This window comes from Marmota flaviventris, chromosome 11 (assembly GCF_047511675.1).
Source record: "Marmota flaviventris isolate mMarFla1 chromosome 11, mMarFla1.hap1, whole genome shotgun sequence".
NCBI lineage: Eukaryota > Metazoa > Chordata > Mammalia > Rodentia > Sciuridae > Marmota > Marmota flaviventris.
In genome coordinates this window covers 97,322,171-97,343,296 of record NC_092508.1, presented here as the reverse complement: position 1 = coordinate 97,343,296, position 21,126 = coordinate 97,322,171, and the positions used below count along the sequence as shown (strand labels likewise).

Here is a 21,126-nt window from a genome sequence, read left to right as displayed (position 1 = left end):
AATCTGGAGATGATCTGAAGTATTACAGGAAGAGGAGCCTAGGTTATATGCAAATAATACATCATTTTATATGAAGGGCTTGAGTATAGAAGAATTTTGGTATCTGGAAGGTGGGGGTCCTGGAACCCCCCTGACCAAAGATAGCAAGAGACGACTTATGGATATAACAGTGACTGTAGGATACAGGCCAGCCCTTGTCCTCATGAGCAGAGATACACAGGCCTGCCTCCAGCCTGAACCCAGGCCACAGAGGTAGGCATCAAGGGACCCAGAGCAGAAATCCCTCACCAGGAAAAATCTTCTCTGTGTGCTTGCATGTGATGAACAACATGGCTACTTCTTCCTCAAACACAGTAAAAAGTGACTAGTAATGCTATCATTTCAACAAAGAAACATTGTAGCAATGACTGAAACAAAAGTAGGCAGGATACAATTTCAGAATAAGGAGTCCTCCTTTAGATTAAATTAACATAGCTTTTATTATTGGAGAAAATACACACACACACACAGGGTCTTGTGTCCTAGTGATGCATAAACCTGTGACTCTGGACTTGTTTCTGGAAACCCTAGGTCTTCCCATCACCCCCAGAGTCTACCACACACCCCAAAGTAAAAACCTGGATCCCAAGTGGGGCTGGAGGGACAGGCAGGGTCCCCAAGCTGGAGACTGCCATCTCATCTGCATGTCTCCAACGTGGTCTCCAGGGTCAGACCCACTGCCTCATCCACAACAGAGGTGGCAATCCATGGGAGTCACACCTCTGGGCCAAGCCTCAATTTCTTCCTTTGCTCAAGGGACTCCTAACGAACTCACTTGTTGGCAGGGATGACGGCACAAGGCAGGTGTACAGTGACCCACAGCTATTATTATTAAGTTAATATTTGACGAACCTTCCCCTGGGGCAGGAAGAACCTGCCTTTCTCTTTTCCATTCCCCAGCCCTGACCCCTGCCAGCCATTGGCATGTGTACAACCTTGTGGCCTTGTTAAGAGGTGGCAGCCTGAGGCAGGGGTGCACAGAAGCCTGGGTGCCAGGCTCGTGAGGTGGCACGAGAAGAGCAAGATGCTGAATCCTACTGGTGGCTCTAGGGCCCTGCCCTGGGCTAGCAGCCTCCCCATTTCATCTCCCAATGGCTTCTTCCCTCAGCTTGCAAGGACCCACACCTTCTCTCTGCTCCCTGACCCAGATCCTGAGTGTCACAGCAATAATTAATACCTAATAAGTAATTAGGTATTACTTATAATACCTAACACAAAGTATGTCTGAAGTATCCCTGCTTCAGACAAGGAAACTGAGGATCAGAGAAGTCAGCATGACTGGCCTAGGATAATAATCCCTGGGGAGGGACTCAAACCCATCTCTAAGGCTGTGTCAGTCTGCTATGCCAGTCACAGCTCCATGTGGAAATCTTACACATGGCCCTCCTGGTCTAGGCCATCTCTGGCACAGTCCCCTTCATCTTTTAGTGGCCTCTCCCACCTCCCCAGTCTACATCCAGCATAGGGGGCCCTGACCCCGGGCCCTGCACAAACACCCACCAAAGCTGCACATCTGCCCGGATCTGCCCTGCTTGGTACTTTCAGTGTTGGTGGCCTTTCTTTGTATTTTTAATCCCAAAAGGAGACTTGATGGAAAGGTGGCTTTAGAAAAACACAATATACACCAGGCCTGGTGGAATACACCTATAGTCCCTGCAACTCCAGAGGCTGAGGCAGGAGGATCAAAATTTTGAGGCCAGTCTTGGTAACTTGGGCTCTAAGCAACTTAGTGAGATCCTGTCTCAAAATAAAAAATATAAAAGGATGGGGATATCGCTCAGGGGCAAAGTGTGCCCGGGGTTCAATGTCCAGTACCAAAAGAAAAGAGAGAGAGAGAAAAGCACAATACACCTGGCATCCAGTAGGAAGCCCTGCTCGCAGAGGTGCCCTCTCACCTGAAGACCAGAAGCTTCCCACAACCTCAACCCCACCCTCCCATTGCATACCTACATCCCATGTCACATCTGAATCTCAGATCAGCACAGGTCTCATATACAGGACACCCTCTTGCTTTCCAGCTCCTACCTATCACCACAGTCATTTGTGTATTGACTCTCCCTGATCAGCTCTAGAAAAGCAGGGGCTTGGATTGTTCACCTCTGGGTTCCTACTCCCTGGAACAGTGCCCAGAAGGTAGTGGGTACCGAATATTTGTTGTGAGAATAAATGAATGAATATGCAAACCCCATTACCACTTCACCAGTGGTGAAAAGTGAAGATGAGACAAGGGAAATGTGCCCAGTCACAGTTTATGTGTAGGAGTCGAGATTCACTCCCAAACTGTCTGATCTCTAGTGCAAGCCTTCCACCTACCGTAGACTGTCCCTGCACACACCACACACAGGCACATGCACAGAGCACAAACACACACTACACACATGAACATATGCATGCACCACGCCAGGACTGTGACAGCACCCTAAGCCCTGATCAGCTAAGGGCTCAGCAGGGATTAGCTATCTACAAAGGCCTGTAATGGACCCTCCCAGGGAGAGGAGTTGGGAAGACAGACTGTGTGGGGAAGTAGGTCTCCCTGTGGGGGTTTTGTGGTGCTGGCTTTAGTGAGCATTTGCTATGTGCAGGACATCTGTCAAAGGTTCTACTTTCCACAACATACATGTAAAGAGGAACCATCATTATCCCCAATTTGACAAAAAGAAACAGCGCTTGGGAAGGTATTGCAGCTTGCCTAAGATCGCGCAGCCAATCAGGGAAACCCAAAGCCCATTCACATAGTGATTTGCAGGACACAAGGCCTAAAGTGGAAAGTGGGACTCTGGGGTTCTAGAACCTCATAGCAAAAGGACCACGTGAGGCTCAGCCTTGGGTTACAGGGGCAAAGGCCTGGCCAGGTGCCAGAGAGCAAAAGTGAGAAGGGAGCCCCAGTGGGTGATCTGTGAGGAAGAAGAGAAGTAGTCGAGCTCGGCTTCCCTGAATCCCCAGCATTGAAGACTTGATCAAATCTGACCTGAATCTGCCACCTGTCCACCCTTTTCTTCCGGGTTGCCAATGTCCTGACCATCCCCACTCCCCACTCCATACCTCAGCCCACACTCATGGCTCCTGGGACCTCTTCTTCCCTGGGCCCCAGGCAGCCCATTACACTCCCCTCAGCTGCCCTCCTAGACAAAACAGGCTTTGCCTGGCTTATGTCCTGCCAGCACACTGTACTAAGGCCACCCAAGCCTGCAGAGGCTCAGAGAGGTCCCCGGGATGTGCTTCCAAGCTCCCCCCACTCACCTGCCTAAACCCAAAGCCCACAGAGCATGTATACACACCTAGATAAGATGTCAGGATCCCTCCCTCCAGCAGGTGATGAACATTTACATAAATAACCTGGGTTCAAGGGAAGCTGATGGCAGTCTAGAAGGTACATCAAAAGCCTGAGCAAGCTGGGCACGGTGGCACACGCCTGTAATCCCAGCAGCTCAGGAGGCTGAGGCAGGAGAATCTCGAGTTCAAACCCACCCTCGTCAAGGGCAAGGTGCTTGGCAGCTCAGGGAGACCCTGTCTCTAAATAAAATACAAAATAGGGCTGGGGATGTGGCTCAGTGGTCAAGTACTCCTGGTTCAATCCCAGTACCCACCCCGCCTCCCCCCAAAAAAAGCCTGGGCAAACTCATAGGGAAAAGGCCCAGAGCAAGGAGATAGAGAGACAGGTAGAGGAAAAGACAAGTGATCTGGGAAGGAGGAAGGAGGAGGGCAAGGAAAGGGTCTCAAATACTCAAGGGCAAAGGTGGACAAAGCACCTGCTGCTCTTGTGCAGCAGCTCTGGACTGGGGCCTGAGAAGGAGAGGTACCTGCAAAATCAGTGGTCCAGGTGGGCTCTGAGCTCTAGCACAAGGTAGTATGATTGGATGGATGGTAAGGACTGCCTATGCCCCAACTGCCTCTTATGTTAAAAGGGCCATGGGCACCTACTTTTAAGTGTGGCCTGGCCACTCTTATCATTGCAGCAAGGACGGGCTTGGTGTATAGGCCCGGCTCCTACTGAAGAGGCTGACAAAGCTACTGCGTGGGGAGACCTTGACCACGCAAAGGAACATGGTGAGACTCATGGCCATGTGTCAGGGTCCTATAAATAACTGCCACTGCCCCTTCCTTTAATGAGCATCTGCTGGGCATGCCAGTGCAGTGTGTGCATGGACAGCCCTGGGACCTCCCACTCCCAGCTGGTACTCCCCACTGTCCAGCCTGCTCAGGGAAGGCCAGCCAGGAGGGGGAAAGTACACACTTCCACCCTGGTCAGGGCCTTCTCCCATGTTCATCACCAGCCCAGCTCCGCCAGAACAAGGCCCAGCCTCCTTGACACATGCTCCATGAGGACTCTCGGGCCACAAACCTTTCTCCAACAGAACAGATTCCACCCCCTGCACCCCAGCTGTCCTTCTGCCCAGCCACCCCATCCCCCAAGGGGCTCTGTCCGCCAACCTCTAATCCTCTCTGTCATCTGACCCAGGCTCCACCCTAAACTGGCTTTGCCCAGCCACCCTTCTGAGGCCCAAAAATGGACACAGTCATTTATAGAGGGTCCGACAAGCCAAACGCAATGGGAAGATGACCTCATGGCGCCCACAGGCCTGAGCTTCAGGCACACTGGGGGTGGCTGAGAGGCCAGCAGTGGCAGTAGGAAACCTTACAGGAATACACTCCTCATGAGCCAGAGCCACATGCAACCCGGTCTTTGACCGTGTCCAGGGACTCAGCCTAGGACAAGGCATCTGGCTCACATCTAGATAGGATTTGATGAACAAGGGACAGCAAAGTAGTACATGACACAAATCGGCCCACCCACAGGCCTGTTTTAGGGCTCCCAAATCAATCCCCCCAAATGCCCTCATTTGTTCATAAACACTAAGCTCCTATTGGGCGATTTACCTATTGGTAAATGCCCAAAGTGCACACATATGGATCTGCCCTAATCAGTGGTAGAGGCAGATGGATCAGTGGGTAACAGCAACCCAGGATCCATGGAAAGACACAGAGGAGACCTGGTTCAGTGACTCCCATAGAGATCCACAACACCAGAGGACAGGGTGCCCTTGACCACACTGTGACCCCCTGAGTCTCAATGGATGTTTGAGCTGAGATGGGGTGTGCGGAGAAGAGAGGATGAACGATGGGGGGCACTTCTTCCTATATGAATATCATTTGACCCTTCCACCATAGCTCCTGTTATTCTTCGTCAAAAAATGCCCTCCTATGACAAAAAAAAAGTAATAGGAATTGTCCCGTTATTCATTGATTTGACTGAGGCAAAGTAAGGACAGTGGTAGGGCGATTATAAGGCAGCAGGATTGAAGTTCCATTAGCAATGAAAGTTAGAATGGGTCCTGAACACCACCAGAAGATGCTGAGGAGGCAGACCTGTGAACAACAGCCAGCCTGTGACAGATTCTGAGTGGCAGGAAAAGCAAACAGAAGAGGTTGGTGTGGATTGAGGTATGGGGAGCAGGGCCTGCAGCTGGGCCAGGAAGGAAAAGGATGGAAGGAAGTCTACGTTCAAAGACAGCCATGATGCCTGTTATACTGCCTTGGCTTCTGGTGGGGTGAGGGTGCCTAACTAGTACCCGGTGGGGAAGAGAACAGCTGTGGCACTAAGCAACTGCAGTTCCAAGAAGCCCAGGTTTGGGCAGGGCCTAACCTGCTGTTGGCCAAGTCCAGCATCCATTGCCCACCAGTTGTCAGCCAACTGCCCAAGACCACAGAATAGGGGTTGAAGAGGGAGCTCAAGCCAGGCAGGAGCTCCCAGGCCGCTGTGAGCCAGCGACACATGGCCACTTACAATAAGGGGACACAACCCATGCCTACTTTGCCTAGAATTACATCAAAGATGATGCTTCAGAGAAAGGCAATTGGGGGAAAGGGGCACGCCAGGAGCAATGGGGAGCCAGGCAGGAGATGGACATCAGCAGAAGGGACAGGGAACCTGTCTCAGGGAGCTCTCAGATTCCTATTCATCTTCCTCCTCTTCTTAGGATCAGGAAACAGGCTCAGGCCCAGGGCTGCCTGCTCCAGGCACCTAGATGGATTAGCCAGTCATGGGGAGGAGGGGGAGCAAGAGTAACTGCTGCTATCCCTCCAACCTGGAAGATGTAAGTCTTCCCAGCCCCCACCAAGCTATTCCTGGGGCTCTAATCCCTCCTCCTGGGGTGGGGTAGGGGAGCTGGGGCTGGCCAGATCTGGAGCCTGGCCCGCAGCCCTTCCCTCCACACACAACCACCCCCTTAGCCCAACCACAAGGATAAGCACTGGGACTCAGGGAGACACAGGGGAAGCTTCCCCCAATCCCCCCCCCCCGGCCATCACGTGACTGCATCCTTAGGGAGCCCGCAGGTCTCAGCTGCAAAAGTCATTGTTTATAAACAGCCACAAGGCCAGCTGGGGAAGGCCGGCTTGTCCCCGGGTCCCCACCCGGTCCGCCACGGAGCTCTTGGGGGGCTAGCTACCCTGGCAGAAACACGGATTCTACATTCTCAGATTTCAGTAAGAATCGTCAGGGGGAAGTGGCGTCAGCAGCTGGCGTGATCCAATTCAATAAACCAGAGATGGCTTGGGATAAAAAGCTGACCCGGCAAGGACCCCCGCCTCCCAATCCCTGCATTTCCTGCACAGTCAGGGTGCCCCAGGAAGCCCCGACACCATCCCCCCGCGCCAGCTGGGAGTCATTCTCGGCGAAGAGGGGTCGGATTTCCTGCGGCGCCCTACACGCCCCTACTCTGGGACAGGTCCCCACCCGGCCGGCCAGGGCTACCAAAGCCAGCACCGCCACCCCCTCCCGGACAGCGGGAAACGCTAAGCCCCTGCTCGAACAAGGGGACCTCCTGGAGGGGTGCGCAGCCCTCTGCTGACCGCGGAGCCAGGCAGGAGCTCCCAGGCCGCAGGCACCTCGCAGGAAAAGAAATCCGATCCTTCTTTCGGGCCAGTGGGATCGAAGGTGGAGAGGTGGTGGGAAAGAAAACTGCGGGCTCCAGCACCCCCGGGCTGGAAAGTAGCCTTAGGAGTCCGGGGCGTGCGGTAGCCCCGGGCCGGAAAGAAACGCTCCCACCCTTCCCCGGAGTGGGCCCCTCCAGAATTGCCCGCACGGGCTTGGAGAGCTGGGGGTCTCCACCTTGCCTCCCAGCTTCCCAGCCCTTGGCCTCCAGGGTGGGGTTACACAGGACCCAGCGCAGCTACGGGATCCCAGAGCGTGGGCCGCCACTTCTCCGCAGGGGAACAGCGACTGTACAAAGCGGCCGAAGGCAGGGAGAGGAGGGGGAGAACGGACAGCTGCGCCCTCCCCTGCCCCAGCCCAGGTGGGGAGACAGAGAACGCGAACCGAAGGGGGAAACTCAGAACATCGGGGGTCGCAGCCTAGGGACCCCTGGGCAGCCGCCGTGCGACGGCGACAGGGCCCGACCCTGGGGAGTAGGGGGACAGGTGACCGACACCGGTTCGCTCACCTTCTCCTGCGCGCGGGTGAGCTTCTTCTGTACATTGCTGGCGATCTTCCCCGCCGTCACCCCCTTACTGCCCATCTCTGCCATCGCGGCGCCGGCCTCGCCCGGTGGCGGGGGCCCTTTCTTGCTCTGGGAGGCCGTGCGCGCCGCGCTCCCAGCCCCCAGCCCCGGCCGCGCGTCCGGCCCCGGCTCCTGTCCACGCCGCTCACTAGTCAGCGGAGCCGACTGACGGAGGCGGAGCGTGCGTTGGGCTAGCGAGACAGCGACGCTGGGACCCGGGAGGGACGGACGAACCAAGGAAGGGGGCAGGGAGGAGGGGCTGGGCCTCGGGCGGCGGTCAGCTCCCCCTGCCCGCCCCCTCCGGACAAGACACTGCCTTTTAAAGGGCCACCCCTCGCCGGAACCGCACAGCCTGGGAGGAGGGAGTCTGCTGCGCTGACGCCGGGTGCTGCGGCGAGAGGTACTCCCAAAACGCTCCGGTGACACCGCCCCGGGGCGGGGCCTAACACGACAGTCTGGGGTCCAGGACCGCCGCGGGCCCGACTCTTTGGTCCTCTTACCCAGCAGTCACCTCCTGCAAGTCTAGAGGATTGGGAACTTTCGAAAATCAAAGATAATGTGTTGTGATTGGTACGTGATCAAGGAGCCTCAACTGGAAGAATATGGCCCGAGAGTCCAGCCTTTCCGGGGGCTCGAGTCCAGCTGGATACCTAAAGCTCCGCCTTCTCGTTGCTGGTAGCCGCACAAGTCTCTCTGCACGCCTGGGGCACATCTCCAAGTCTTTCCCTGGCGCCTAGCCCTGTGCCATCTTAGGGCTCCGTCTTTCCAAGTTGCCAGTAATCGTGATCATAATAACCACCTAACATTACTGCGCACTTACTGTGTGCCTGGCACTGTGCTGACTGTTTTGATAACCATTATTTCCTTCAGTCTCCAGACAGCCCTATGAAGTAGGTGTTGTTATTGCCATTCTACAAACAAGACACTAAGACGCCTGAACCAAGATTTCTGACCATGCGCCTGGTTCTCCACCGCTCAATACTGAGTTGTTTCCTAATTCCTGCAGACGGGAAAATAATTAAGGATCATTTTCATGGAGAACAAGATTATTGTTCGCCAACTTTGCCAACAGACCAACGTCAGTTATTATAAATTACAGAATTGGTTCCAGGACCTCAGCAAACTCCAAACCCCATGGATGCTAAAGCCCGCTATATAAAATGGTGTAGTATATATTTTTTTAATAACCTACACATATCCTTTCTGGGTACTTTAAATCATCTCTGGGTAAGTTATAATACCCAATACTTGCAAATGCCAAGTAAATAATTGTTATACTGTATTGTCTAGGGAATAATGACAAGTGGAGAAAAAAGAAGTCTGTACATCTTCAGTACAGACACAATGTTTCCCCTTGAATATTTTTGATCCAGAAATATGGAACCCACAGGTACAGAGGATGAACTGTAATAAATATGTACATCCACTACCCCCAGAACATACCAAGAACTGTAAAGGATGCTGCCCTGGAAGTTTCTCAGAAACTATGGGAGACAAGTTAGACTCAGCTGTCCAGAGTATTAACAGGAGCTGGAGGGAGCCACACATCAGTCAGAGGTGCGGGCCTGGCCTAGGGTTGGGGGTCTCAGGACTGGGGGTTCCTGTAAGAAGGGTTCTTGCAAACTGCATGTGAAGCCCCTTGTACAAATAGAGACACTGAGGCCCCGGAATAAAAGATCCAGCCTACATTCATACAAGTGCATCTCTCTTTCCTGGGAGGCTCTCCTGCCTGCTCCTTAGTTGCTCCTGGTTCTTTCCCCCTCCCTCCTCACTCCCCTGGTCTCCCTCCTGGCCTATTATTCTTCCTATTCTGCAGAAAGACAGCAGGTTCAGCAGTTGCCTCACTGTTGAAAGTCACAGAGATAGCAAATGCCAAGCACAGATCCAGCCCTCAAAACCTACCGAGCACTGCATAAATAGAAAGCATTCTGTCGAAACTATTATGAACTTGTGCTTCATTCATGAGCTCCTAAAACATGTCAACAGCCCTGGTTCCTAAGGCAGCTTTCTCTTGAAAGCTCAACATGCTTTCAACTCAAGGTTCCTCTCCACCTAATTTTAAGACTGTCAATCATTCTTTCAAAATTATTTTTTGGGCTGGGGATGTAACTCCATGGTAGAGAGCTTGCCTCACACGTATGAGGCACTGGGTTTGAACACTCTGTGTTCCATCTTCAGCACAGGGGGAGGGAAAGTGATTTCTTCCAGTGCTCCTCTAAGGAGAGGAAGAAATGAGCAGAAGTCAAATTCTGTTATAGTCAGCCCCCCGGGAATAGTAGGAGATTCTGCTTGGCTGGACATTGGTGTTTCAAAATATCACTTGAAGGAAAAATAGGAAACAACTGAAATGTTCATCAGTGGAACAGGGTCAGTCATGACTATACAGAAACCAGAGGGGCCATTAGGGAATCATTTAAAATAACCATGACAAAGATTATGTGGCAATATGAAAATGATGCTTATGGCATAGTTATGAGTGCAAAGAGCAAGATAGGAAATTGCATATGCAGTATTCTTACAACCACATAAAAATTAATTAAATACTCAGGATTAAAAGATTCAACCATGCATCAAAATAGAAAGTAGTTGCAATAGGGTCAAGGCATTGTGGCTGATATTTTCCCCCTTCATTTCCTAAGTATCCTAAAATATATTGCCTTCATAAAAAGAACCACATGTCCTTCTATTTTGAGACAGTGTCTCACTAAGTTGCTTAGGGCCTTGTTAAATTGCTGAAGCTGGCTTCAAACTCACAATCCTCCTGCCTCAGCCTCCTGAGCTTCTGGGATTACAGGCATGTGCCACCACCTCTGGCCCATGGCTCTATCTTTAAAAGTGATTCTTTATCTAATGTCTAGATCAGACTTCCCTAAACACAAAAGCATTGAAGCATATATGAAATTTTTAAATGATAGTTTTTAAGTGCATAAAAATTAAAATTTTTGAACTTCAAAAACTGCAGTCCACATGTAGGATAAAAGTTTAGAAGAAAATGCTTCAAAAATGTTAATACAAATCAAAGAGGTAGAATGTAGGAGATTTTTACTTTCTTCACAATTTTTTATAATATGCTATTTTCTTTTAATCGGGATAGTTCATTATTTTAAATATCAAGGGGAAAACTTTCTGTTTTGAATTCTGACATTTAAAAAATAGTGTAAATAGAAATAGTTTTTAAGTTCATTTTTAAAACAGTAAGAGCCCTATTTATAAATGGTAAAATAGTACAAATGGATAATTCACAAAATTGGATATTTGAAAATTAACAAATAGATTTTTTAATTTCACTCTTTACCAGACAAAAAGAGATGTTCATTAAACCAACAGATACCTTCCCTGTCCTACTTTCATAATAATTTTTGTGTGCATGGTACTGGGGATTGAACCCAGAAGCGCCCTACCAGCTGCAATCCTTTTTATTTTTCATTTTGAGTCAGTGTCTCACTAAGTTGCCCAGGCTCTCCCCAAACCTGTTATCCTCCTGCCTCAGCCTTCCAAATCACTGGAATTGCAGGCTTGCACCATTGTGCCCAGCAACTGATTTTTTTTTAATTATCTTACTTATAAAAACCAGAGAGACAGAAACTCTCACTCACTGCTTCTCAGAGTACAAACAGATACAAAATTTCTAGAAAGCAGTTTGCAGTAGTCTAAGAATCATCAAAATATTCACACTCTTCAACCCTACATTCCCAAGTCCAGGAAATAATTCAAAAATTTCAGCAACACTTTAACCACACAGATGTCCACCACATTATTTAGAATGGTACAAAACTGAAAACATCCAATATGCTACCATCATCATTCTGAATGATTAACTAAACTATGTGTAATGTCATACATGAAATGTTTACCAGAACGATAATGCTTGTGAAGCTTTTCGTGATGGTAGAATAATGCAGAATAAAACCAACCACTATCCAAAATGCGATTGCTATTTCTGGGTGGAGTAATTTGGGAGGGAGGATTTGGGGGTTTGTTTTTCTTATTCTTTGTTTTTTTACTTTCCCAACTTTGTATATGTCCTATTTTAGTCATCAGATAGAAATGCTATTAAAAATGCGAACTGAAATGAAGAAACTCTCCTAGAACAATAATTGAGAAACCACAGATGTGGCAAAATAGAAAGAGAAATCTCAGAGTCAGAGAGTATATGCCATGTGTTTGAACTTCAAGGACTGGAGAAATTATGTTTTCTTGTTTGTTTTTAGTAAACTAAATATTCTACAACCGTTTTTAAGTTCTCAAGAAAATTGAGTGGAAGATACAAAGATTTCCTGTATCCTCCCCACAACACATGCACAGCCTCCCCCACTATCAACAACCCTCCCACCCCCAATGGTACCTTTACTGCAATTGATGAACTACATTGATACACCATTGTCCCCCGAAGCTCATAGTTTACATCAAGGTTCACTCTTGGGGATATACATTCTGAGAATTTAGACAAATGTATAATGACATACATTTACCATTAGTGTATCAAACGAGTAGTTTCACTACCTAAAAATCCTTTATGGTCCACCTACTCATCTCTACACCCTCACCCCTTAGCATTCACTGATCATTTGACCTTCCCCATAGTTTTTCCATTTCCAGAATGTCAGATAGTTGGAATCACACCCGTGTAATGCATTCAGATTGGCTTCTTTCACTTGATAATATGCATTTAAGTTCCCTCCATGTCCTTCTGTGGCTTGATAGACTGTTTCTTTTCAACACTAATAATATTCCATGGTCTGGATGTAGCAGTTTATCCATTTACCTATGGAAGGACATCTTGTTTGTTTGTAAGGGTCAGCAATCATGAATAAAGCTGCTGTAAACATCTATGTACAGATTTTCATATAGACCTAAGTTATAGACTCCTTGGATAAATATCAAGGAATTCAATTGCTGGATAAATGGGAAGGGTATGTTTAACGTTGTGAGGAACTGACCAGAGTAGTAGTCTTCCAGAGTAGTGGGGCCATTCTGCATTCACACCAGCAATGGATGCCAACATTTGGTGTTGTCAGACTTCTGGATTTTGGCCATTCTGATATCTGTGTGTTGGTGTCTCATTGATTGGAAAGTGTCTGTCTGCCTGTTTTTGTTTAAACCATGAGGAACACAGGCAAGCCAAAAGGAGTCCTCCTTTCCCTTGGAGAGAAAACAGCATTCCCCCATGTTCCCTTTTATAATTCAAGAATTAAAGGCTCTGAACTAGCACTATCAGCAGCAGCAGCAGCATAATTCTCTTATGAAGCAAGATTTCTATTATTTATACATTTTGGGCTGTCAAAATAATCCTGTGTTTGACAAAAGCAGGATTTTTTGCTACCCTTTTATCGATAGATACTCAGATAAACTTACCAAAGGTACTTGGTTGGTAGGTCCTGCACTGAGACAGTCAGCACCCAGGCCCTGAATAGACCAGCTTCATACCTCCCTTCTAGAACAGAAGGCTTCACCTCTTAGGACAGGAAGAGACTGTCTGGTCCAGCATCTAGAAGAATCTACAGGCTGAACCAATTATTTAGGGGTACCATAAATGTGATAAAGTGTCTAAGAAGTGCTCTCTGACTCAAATTATCCTCCCTCCCTCTCATATATAAAATGTTGCCATTTTCAAGTTCCATGAGTTTATGAAAAGGGCAAACAGACCTGGGGTCAGAAATTGGCTCCCCGGTTTGCCCCTTTTCCATCCTTATGTGTGTTACTTAAACTATTCGAGATTCATCTATAATATGATTTAGAATGTTGTGGAAATATCTATCAAGCCCTGGGAATATTGGAAATGACTCTGACAATGATGGCTATATATAGTAGCTGGCAGATGGTATAACTCTGGTCTCCTCTGCTAACTGTCCTGCTTTCATTTGGAACTCCTTCCTATTGAGAGTATGCTATGGTTTGAAGGTTTGTCTGTCCCTCAGAAGTTCATATGCTAGAAGTCCAGAGCTTGAGAACATGCAAAGAGGTGGGCCTAGTGGATGTTATTAGGTCATGGGGACTCTGTCTTCCAAAGGTATTAGTACTGTTCTCCCGGAATCAGGTTAGTTATCATGAGAGCCAATTGCTATAAACTGAGGTCAATACCATGAGTGTAGACCCTTGTATCTGTAGCTGTTTCCTTTTCTACTTCTCTACCAGGGAAAGCTCTCACCAAAGGCCAGTCAAGTGAGGCCACCCAATGTTTAACTTTCAGTCTCAAAAAAAAAAAAATAGTAAGTTGAATAAACTTTTTTTCTTCATTCATCACTCAGTATCAGGTATTCTGTTATAGCAACCCAAAATTAACCGAGGTAGTGTGGTTGGTGCAGTCTTGTCCCTTGTACCCTGATATGCTAATACCATGGGCTTAAAGGATGGACACATGAATACATGGCCCAAGCAGAGCTCATTGGAACCTTCTCTGGACTGATCTAGTTTGTGAGTCCAGAAGTTCCTCTTTCTGCTAGATTTGCTAAGCAGGGAGAATGAAATTTTAGGTTGCCAGAGGCCAGCTAGCCTACCATGTGAAAGAGATACCTAAAAGCTTCAGTCAATAAGAGTAGAGAGATGGAAAGATGGAGAAATGGCAAAACAAAGACAGAGAAACAGAGGCTAAGAAGCAGAATGAAGGATATTACTTGAGAAGTTGGTCCCAGTCATTCCTAAATCCCGCCCACTCCCATCTGCAACTATCCAGCTATAAGAGTCAATCCATTTTTTTTTTTGCTAAATCCAATTTGAGATCACTTGTAATCAAAAGAGACATGACTAATGTACCACTGTCATAATAACATCCTTCTGAGAGACATCATAATGCATCCTTAATTCTAGGGGAATCTCCAAATTAGTCTCTACTATCTCTCCTGCCTCATCTGCAGTAATAAGGAGTGCACAAATTGGGACAGTTTCAAGTGAAAAGGAAAATAAATAATTATACTTGGAAAATAGGCATAAACCCAGACTATTCTAGGCTATATATGAAATACGAGTTCCTAGATTAGGAGTGGGAGTTAAGAAGAAATTTGGGGAAAGAAGTTAAGGACATGCAATTCACAGTCCTCTTTCCCAAGGACTGACCATCTTATCCTAAGCCTGTTCATCTTCCCAGGTCCTGGCCATCTTCCCCAGGCCCGTCCATTTCCCCCAGACTGTCCATCTCCCCCAAGCCTGTCTATCTTGCCCCAGGCCTATCCAGTCTCCTCGAAGTTATCCTTTTAGAAATGAGAGGGCAGCCCTTCAAAGAACTCTGTGAAATGACCCTCCCTCCACCTCCAACTTCCAAACCTACTGTTTAGATCCACTGTCACCAGTCCCTGCAGGAGGGGCCTGTGGAATGGGCTGGTTACTGAGCTACCAACTAGCTTGAGAATGTGAACAAGGCTTCTGGCAATAAGTAAGCAAGTTCCTTCCTTCTGGCGCCAGCAATGAATTCTCCAAGAGCAAAACAACTTTTCGAGATGACCACTTGCTTGTGTTTCTCCTGCATATCTTGAAATCTTTGTTGGCCTCGGTGTGGTCTGTGGTATGTCTAAAAGGTAAGACAACAGGAGCAGCTCAGACTCTAGAACAGAGGGCCCTGGCTCCATCAGTATTAGTCTAAGGCCATGGGCCAGTCACTACCCACTCCTTTTAAATGAAGCAAAAACACTCAACAGACCAGGCTGTGTTGAGGATTAGAGGTAACCTAATCAGTCCCTGTTCCCAGACTGAGAAGACTTGGGAAATGGTAGCTGTTACAATGACACGCTGTCACGTGGCCCACATTGCTGCTGAGGCACAGTAGGCTGACCTTTGCCAGCTTTACAGATGGGTAAATAGAAGTGTAGAAAAGCAAACAGCCCTTTGCCCAGCACCTCCTTCTATAAATCACTGCTTAGCTCCTATAGAAATAAGATCTCAGTCTTTGCAAATGCTCACTGGAAATTTACTGTCATTATCTTTGTATTATCTACACCCTCCAAAAAATGTCTTACTAAATAAAGTGCAGAGACAAGATTGTATAATATATTTTTAAGGATTTCTAAAGTTTCATTAATCTATAGACTAACAAGCTATGAGACAACTAAGAAGATAAGTCTGGGTTTCATTGACAAGGTTACCAGACATCCTTTTTTAATTAATTTTTTTTATTGTAGATGAACACAATATCTTTATTTATTCATTTATTATTTTTATGTAGTGCTGAGGATCAAACCCAGTGCCTCACACGTGTGAGGCACTGAGCCCCAGCCCCAGCCCCAGCCCCACAAGGCATTCTTTAGAAAAGCAATTTCAAGGTATATAACAAAAACCTTTTAAACATTTGCATCCTGAGATGTATCTGAGACTACATTAGAACACAGTTGTAAGTACAAAGATATTCCTCTCAAGTAAAATAATGATTTTAGAAACAATATAAATGTCTAAACGTGGGTTGGTTTCCAAACTTCCAAATTCTGGTTTGTCTCTATCTTGAATATTAAGCTACCATTAAAATTTGATTAATGGGACTTAAAAATTTTTAAACCTGCTCTTCCAAAGATACATTATGAAATCAAAAGGGTGATCCACTCAGATAAAACTATTCATGATACAGACACCCTGTATTTAGAATGTATAAGGAATTATTATAACTCTTATTCAGAATATATAAGGAATTATTATAATTTAATAAGAAGAAGATATAGAGCCCATTTTAAAAAAGGATTTGAAGAAACCTTAAGAAGATCTACAAATGGCAATAAGCCCGTAAGAGGTTTAACTTTAGTCTTTTGGGGGAGGGTAACTTGAAATCACAAATGAGCTGACACTACACACATCCAAAAAAAAAAAAAAAAAGGCTCAGATTTAAAAGACTGAAAACACCAAACATGGGTGAGAATGCAGAGCAACTGGAACTAAACCCACAGCAACTCTCCACTCTACCAGATTTCTCCTGCTTTCCTGATAATGAGTTTTAATTTCTTTATTTTCCTTTTATCTTTTTTTTTTTCCTTGTTCTAAGTTCATCATATAGATCTAATCTAATTGTGGGTCTGGGTGATTTTTTTATCTAATGGGTATACCTAGAACTCCAAAGAACATTCAGAGAGAAAGGGACTCCCCAACTCCAAAGCTTGCCTATTCCTCTCAGTCTTGCCTAAAGACATCTGCTACCCAGATGGGATTTTGAATATATCCTTCCTAAAGACATAAGGATGATGGAAAACCTGAATGACCTTCTGTGTTAGTCAACTTTCCATTGCTGTGACAAAATACCTGAAATATATCAACTTATAAGAAGGAAAGATAAGTTTTGGCTCATGGTTGCAAAGGTTTTGGTCCATGGCCACTTGGCCCCATTACTCTGGGCCTATATTAAGCCATGCTCTTTGTGGGGGTGGGGGCAAAGCTATTCACCTTATGGTGGCCCTGAAGCAAAGACAAAGCAAAAGACACTGGGCTTTCCATATCCTCCTCAAGGGCACACCACCAGTAACCCAACTTCCTTTCACTAGGCGCCACCTCCTAAAGTTCCCACCACCTCCCAAGAGTATCATGGGCTGGCGGCCAAAACCTTGACACATGGCCTTTGAGGGATATTTAAGATCCGAACTATAACACCCTCCTGGCTTAACCTGCTTTGCTTATTCTTAATCGCTTGCTTCTAGTCAACTTGAAAATCGTCAATTTTAGAGGTGTAGATAAGACCTTGGACATATGTGCCATCATGGTAACAGGTGATGAAGTGATCACACACACAGACCTCCAATTTTCTAACCTCCAACTACCTTTATGAACACCTCAGCCGATACCCGTAAGCCCTATCCCTGGGCAGGCCCACTTGACACCTGTCCTCCGGATTCCATTTGTGAATAAACTCATTTCAGTGATGGTCACACTGCACAGTAGACAAAACAGGACTGGTTTAGTGACAGGTACACACATACCCAACTTAGCCATCTCTCCTTTCTTCATTTCTTTACCCAGTAATTTGGCAACCTCTCCTCACCCTTAAAAACACACTTAGGCATCTTCTCCTCCAAGAACTTTCTTTGGCCAGCTAACTCAGATAGGCCAAGTGACCTTCCTCCAGAACCCTGTGCTTGCCTTCTCATACACCCAGCATCCCATACACCTGGAAGACATTCCATCCCAGTGGAGGGAAGGGTGATGTGGCACCCAGTTCTTAACCTGATAGTACGTTCTGTGTGCTCCTCCTGACAGAGCGATGACCAGAATTGGGGGAGGAGGTCACAGTCATTTGGGAGAAGAATCACTTCTTGCTCAGATGCTAAGTTGAGAACTGACAACAACCTCCACTGGATGTTGAGTGCCCTTGAGTAGATGGAATGTGTTTGAGACCACAGCCTTCAACTGTGGTATAGAGGTTAATGACATGCAATTTACAGTCCTCTTTCCCAAGAGGACTATGGCTACTGTGGGGGTGCAGGCAGGAACTGGATCTGGTTAGCTCTGACCCCCAGTTCCCTCCTTGAGGCTGGCCACAGATCAGGTGCTCAGCCAATATATACTCATGGTAGCCACCAGAATGGTTGTGGAAACCCTCCACCCAAACTTAGAAAGGCTCTCAGCATCAAAAAGATGGAAGGTGGGGGGCAAGGCCTGCCTGGAGCTGGGATCTCATCAGTGGGCAATTGTCCAAAGTTTCCTGCTTGTCTGTCTTTTCACATATGTCCCACCCTTGTCACCTCCTCGGTCTTTATATTAGGCCTGAGTGAGGCCCAGGATTTTATAAGTCATTGGCCACGTTTAACTCACGTTCATCATGCTGGCCTGCATTGTTTCTACAAGCAGCATCTACCACCCCTACCTTCTTGCAGAATCCCAAAAGCTGGTGAAAGTCGCTGGGGACACAGCTGAGCAGGGCCTGGCTGGACCTCAGGCAGCCAGTGCAGCAAGCAGACAGAGACACACATTCACCAAAGCGCAGGTGGCCAGTGTCACCCTCACAGTGAAATCATGTTTTCCACATCTTATATTCTACAGAAGAGCGCACAGAACATAATAATCGTTTTTGTTCATTCTAAGTAAACATCTGACAATGTCCAATTCAATGGTTCTGCCCCTCAAACCCAACAATGCTGCCTTAAATAAAAAATGACTGAAAAGATGTGCATCTCAACCCACAATCCCAGCTATACAAGATTCCTTTGCGCTTCTTTTTTAAGCTCTGGTTTCCCCAATGGGCCAGTCACTTCTGCCCCTGCTCACATTTCTTAGAAAGCTCTGGTCCTCCCATTTGTCTCCTTATCAGTTCTCTGTGCCAAAGCAAGCTGGTGGCTCCTTCCCTTCTCTCTCCAGTCTCGGTCCCTTGGGTCACCCACACAGTTACATCACAGTCTGTTCCAGGACATGGGAGAGACATTCTCTCCATCATTTATGACTTGGGCTTTAGGACACTCCCCTTGGATGGGGTGTCTCAGGCAAGTGAACAGACATAGGTGCTTTTTGCTCCATAGGGGGGCTTCAGGCAGCCCTCTGAGGCTTCCTTGGGCCCATTACCTAGAAAAAAACAGGCAGAAGGTTTCCTCTGCTCTCAGAATCTCCCAAACCTAGCTGGGATTTCTGTCACTGTCTCCCTGTCCCTGGGGATCGGTCCTGGCATCAGAGCCAGGGTCTTTGGGAAACAGAGAAGGATTTAAATCCTCTTCACTGCCTTTAATCCCCCACCCACCCAAATCCCACCAAAAGAATGGCTTTCACATGGGACAGGCAGTGGCCTTGCTCTCAGTTCACACAGCAGGTATTGCCTGGTTTATACACAGGTCCAAGTTTTTAAAGGTTCAAAAGTCAAGGATTGGGCTGGGAATATAGCTCAGTTGGTAGAGTGCTTGCCTCACATGCTTAAGGCCCTGGGTTCAATCCCCAGCACCACTGGAAAAAAAGAAAGAAAAGAAAAGTCAAGGATTTGATCCATTCCTTAAAGGCAATGAAAACAGAGAACTCACTGAATTGAAAAAAGTAGGGCAGAACTAACAGGAAATGTGGAAGGCAGAAGAATTGGTTAACATTTCAAATATTATCCCGTGTCTATCATGTCTATTTATATGTCTATATCATATAAATTATGGATCACTATATATCTATGTAAATATATGTGATAACTTGTGCAAACCCCTGAAAACTTGAAGATGAAGGTGGTTTTTGCAGTGTGATAAGCCTCAGCATAGGCTACCTCTATGTGTAGCTGCAGTGGCTATTTACAGTGAATTCTACCTCTCAGGCAGTAAAATCTCCATAACCAGCATTCACTGAAGCCTGAGCAAATGAATGCTAGGGACATAAAAGAAAAGAAAATCGGTGCCTGTGCATAGGATTGAAGGAGATTAATGCTCTATGCATCCCTCATAGTAGATGATAACACTAACATAATAAAGTTCTGCCTGTTGCTCGAACTTCTGCAAGTGGGAGAAAATCCTACACAAAGTAGACATTTTGAATTGGCTTTGGCAAACATGTAGATGCACAAGGAGAAGAGCAACTGCCTGTGTGAGTTCATAACAGGGACTGCAGATGCCCTATGAGTAACTGAAAGAGGATAAAACTTGGCGGTTTTGCCTCCGTTTTGTGTAGGTCTCCTTTACAAAGCTCTGCACCTAGTCATGTCAATCATTTAAGGAATGTTCTTCTAAAAACTGGTGTCTGTCATGTATACCTAAAATGAACAAAAAATATTTTTGAATAAAATTAAAACTGGTATTACAAGGTTTTTAGCCCTAAATTTACCTGATCTATAGCACCTCTCTTCAAGACTGGAGGCAAGATTTGCAGCACCCTGTTGCAGACCCCTGGAGTGGTACCTAGAAGTCTTTACCCATTGTTCCTACACCTTCCAGAAACAGCAGGAGGGAGGCACATCACTCCAAGATGGGACAGCCCCCTAAGTCTGAGCAGTTGTCTCACAGGCACACTGAATTGTCCCCTGCCAGGATCACAGGTCTGATAGATAAACACCTGAGCAGCAAATGGAAATTGCCCCCTCGTGTGATAAGGACTCCTCCAGAGATACCTGCAGAACCAGAACTAAAATAAGGATCAACCAGACTGCAGTTTGCCCAAGATTGCTCAATTATGCAGATCTCTCATCTCATGCCCCAAATCTTTTTCTTTTTTATTTTTTTTAAGGGAGGAATATTAGCATCAGATTCACCATTTTAGGTCGGGAGCCATTTTTAAATTTTTTGAAAAATATTTATTTTTTAGTTGTAGTTGGACACAATACCTTTATTTCACTTATTTATTTTTATGTGGTGCTGAGGATCAAACCCAATGCCTCACGCATGGTAGGTGAGCACTTTACCTCTGAGCCCCAGTCCCAGCCCCCAAATCTTCCTCTATTTAAACCTACAGCTCTTGTCTGCACCCCCAAAGATAGGGCTGAGATGCTGCAACTCACTTTACCTTCCCAATATGGCTTGGTTGATTAAGATTCTTTTCCTGCTCCTCACCTTGACCTCTTCTGTTTGGTTTCTGGGGTCAGTGGAGGACCTGGTTTGTTGAAACTCCCTGGAGTCAGGCTGCTGGCCTAGGACACCAGTGACAGAACCTATTCCTGGGGCCTCACTAACCACAGCTGCATCTGCCTGGGAGGGGAGAGGTCCCTTCAGCCAACACATGACTTACCATTTCT

General features: G+C 46.8%; 1 protein-coding gene across 7 annotated transcripts in view; it reads right to left on the bottom strand.

Moving 5' to 3' along the window:
- Bin1 (bridging integrator 1) overlaps positions 1-21,126 on the bottom strand; it is an 87,670-nt gene that overhangs the window by 48,704 nt on the left and 17,840 nt on the right. The window contains exon 1 of one of the 7 annotated variants that reach the window (XM_027936815.2): positions 7,482-7,724. The exons of 1 other annotated variant lie outside the window; for it this stretch is intronic. In XM_027936815.2, coding sequence (XP_027792616.1) covers positions 7,482-7,565 — 84 coding nt within the window. In that variant the 5' untranslated portion in view covers positions 7,566-7,724. Of the gene's footprint in view, positions 1-7,481; positions 7,725-21,126 lie in introns of those variants that run through there. 5 more of the 7 variants (XM_027936806.3, XM_027936811.3, XM_027936812.3 and 2 more) reach the window with 5 other exon arrangements.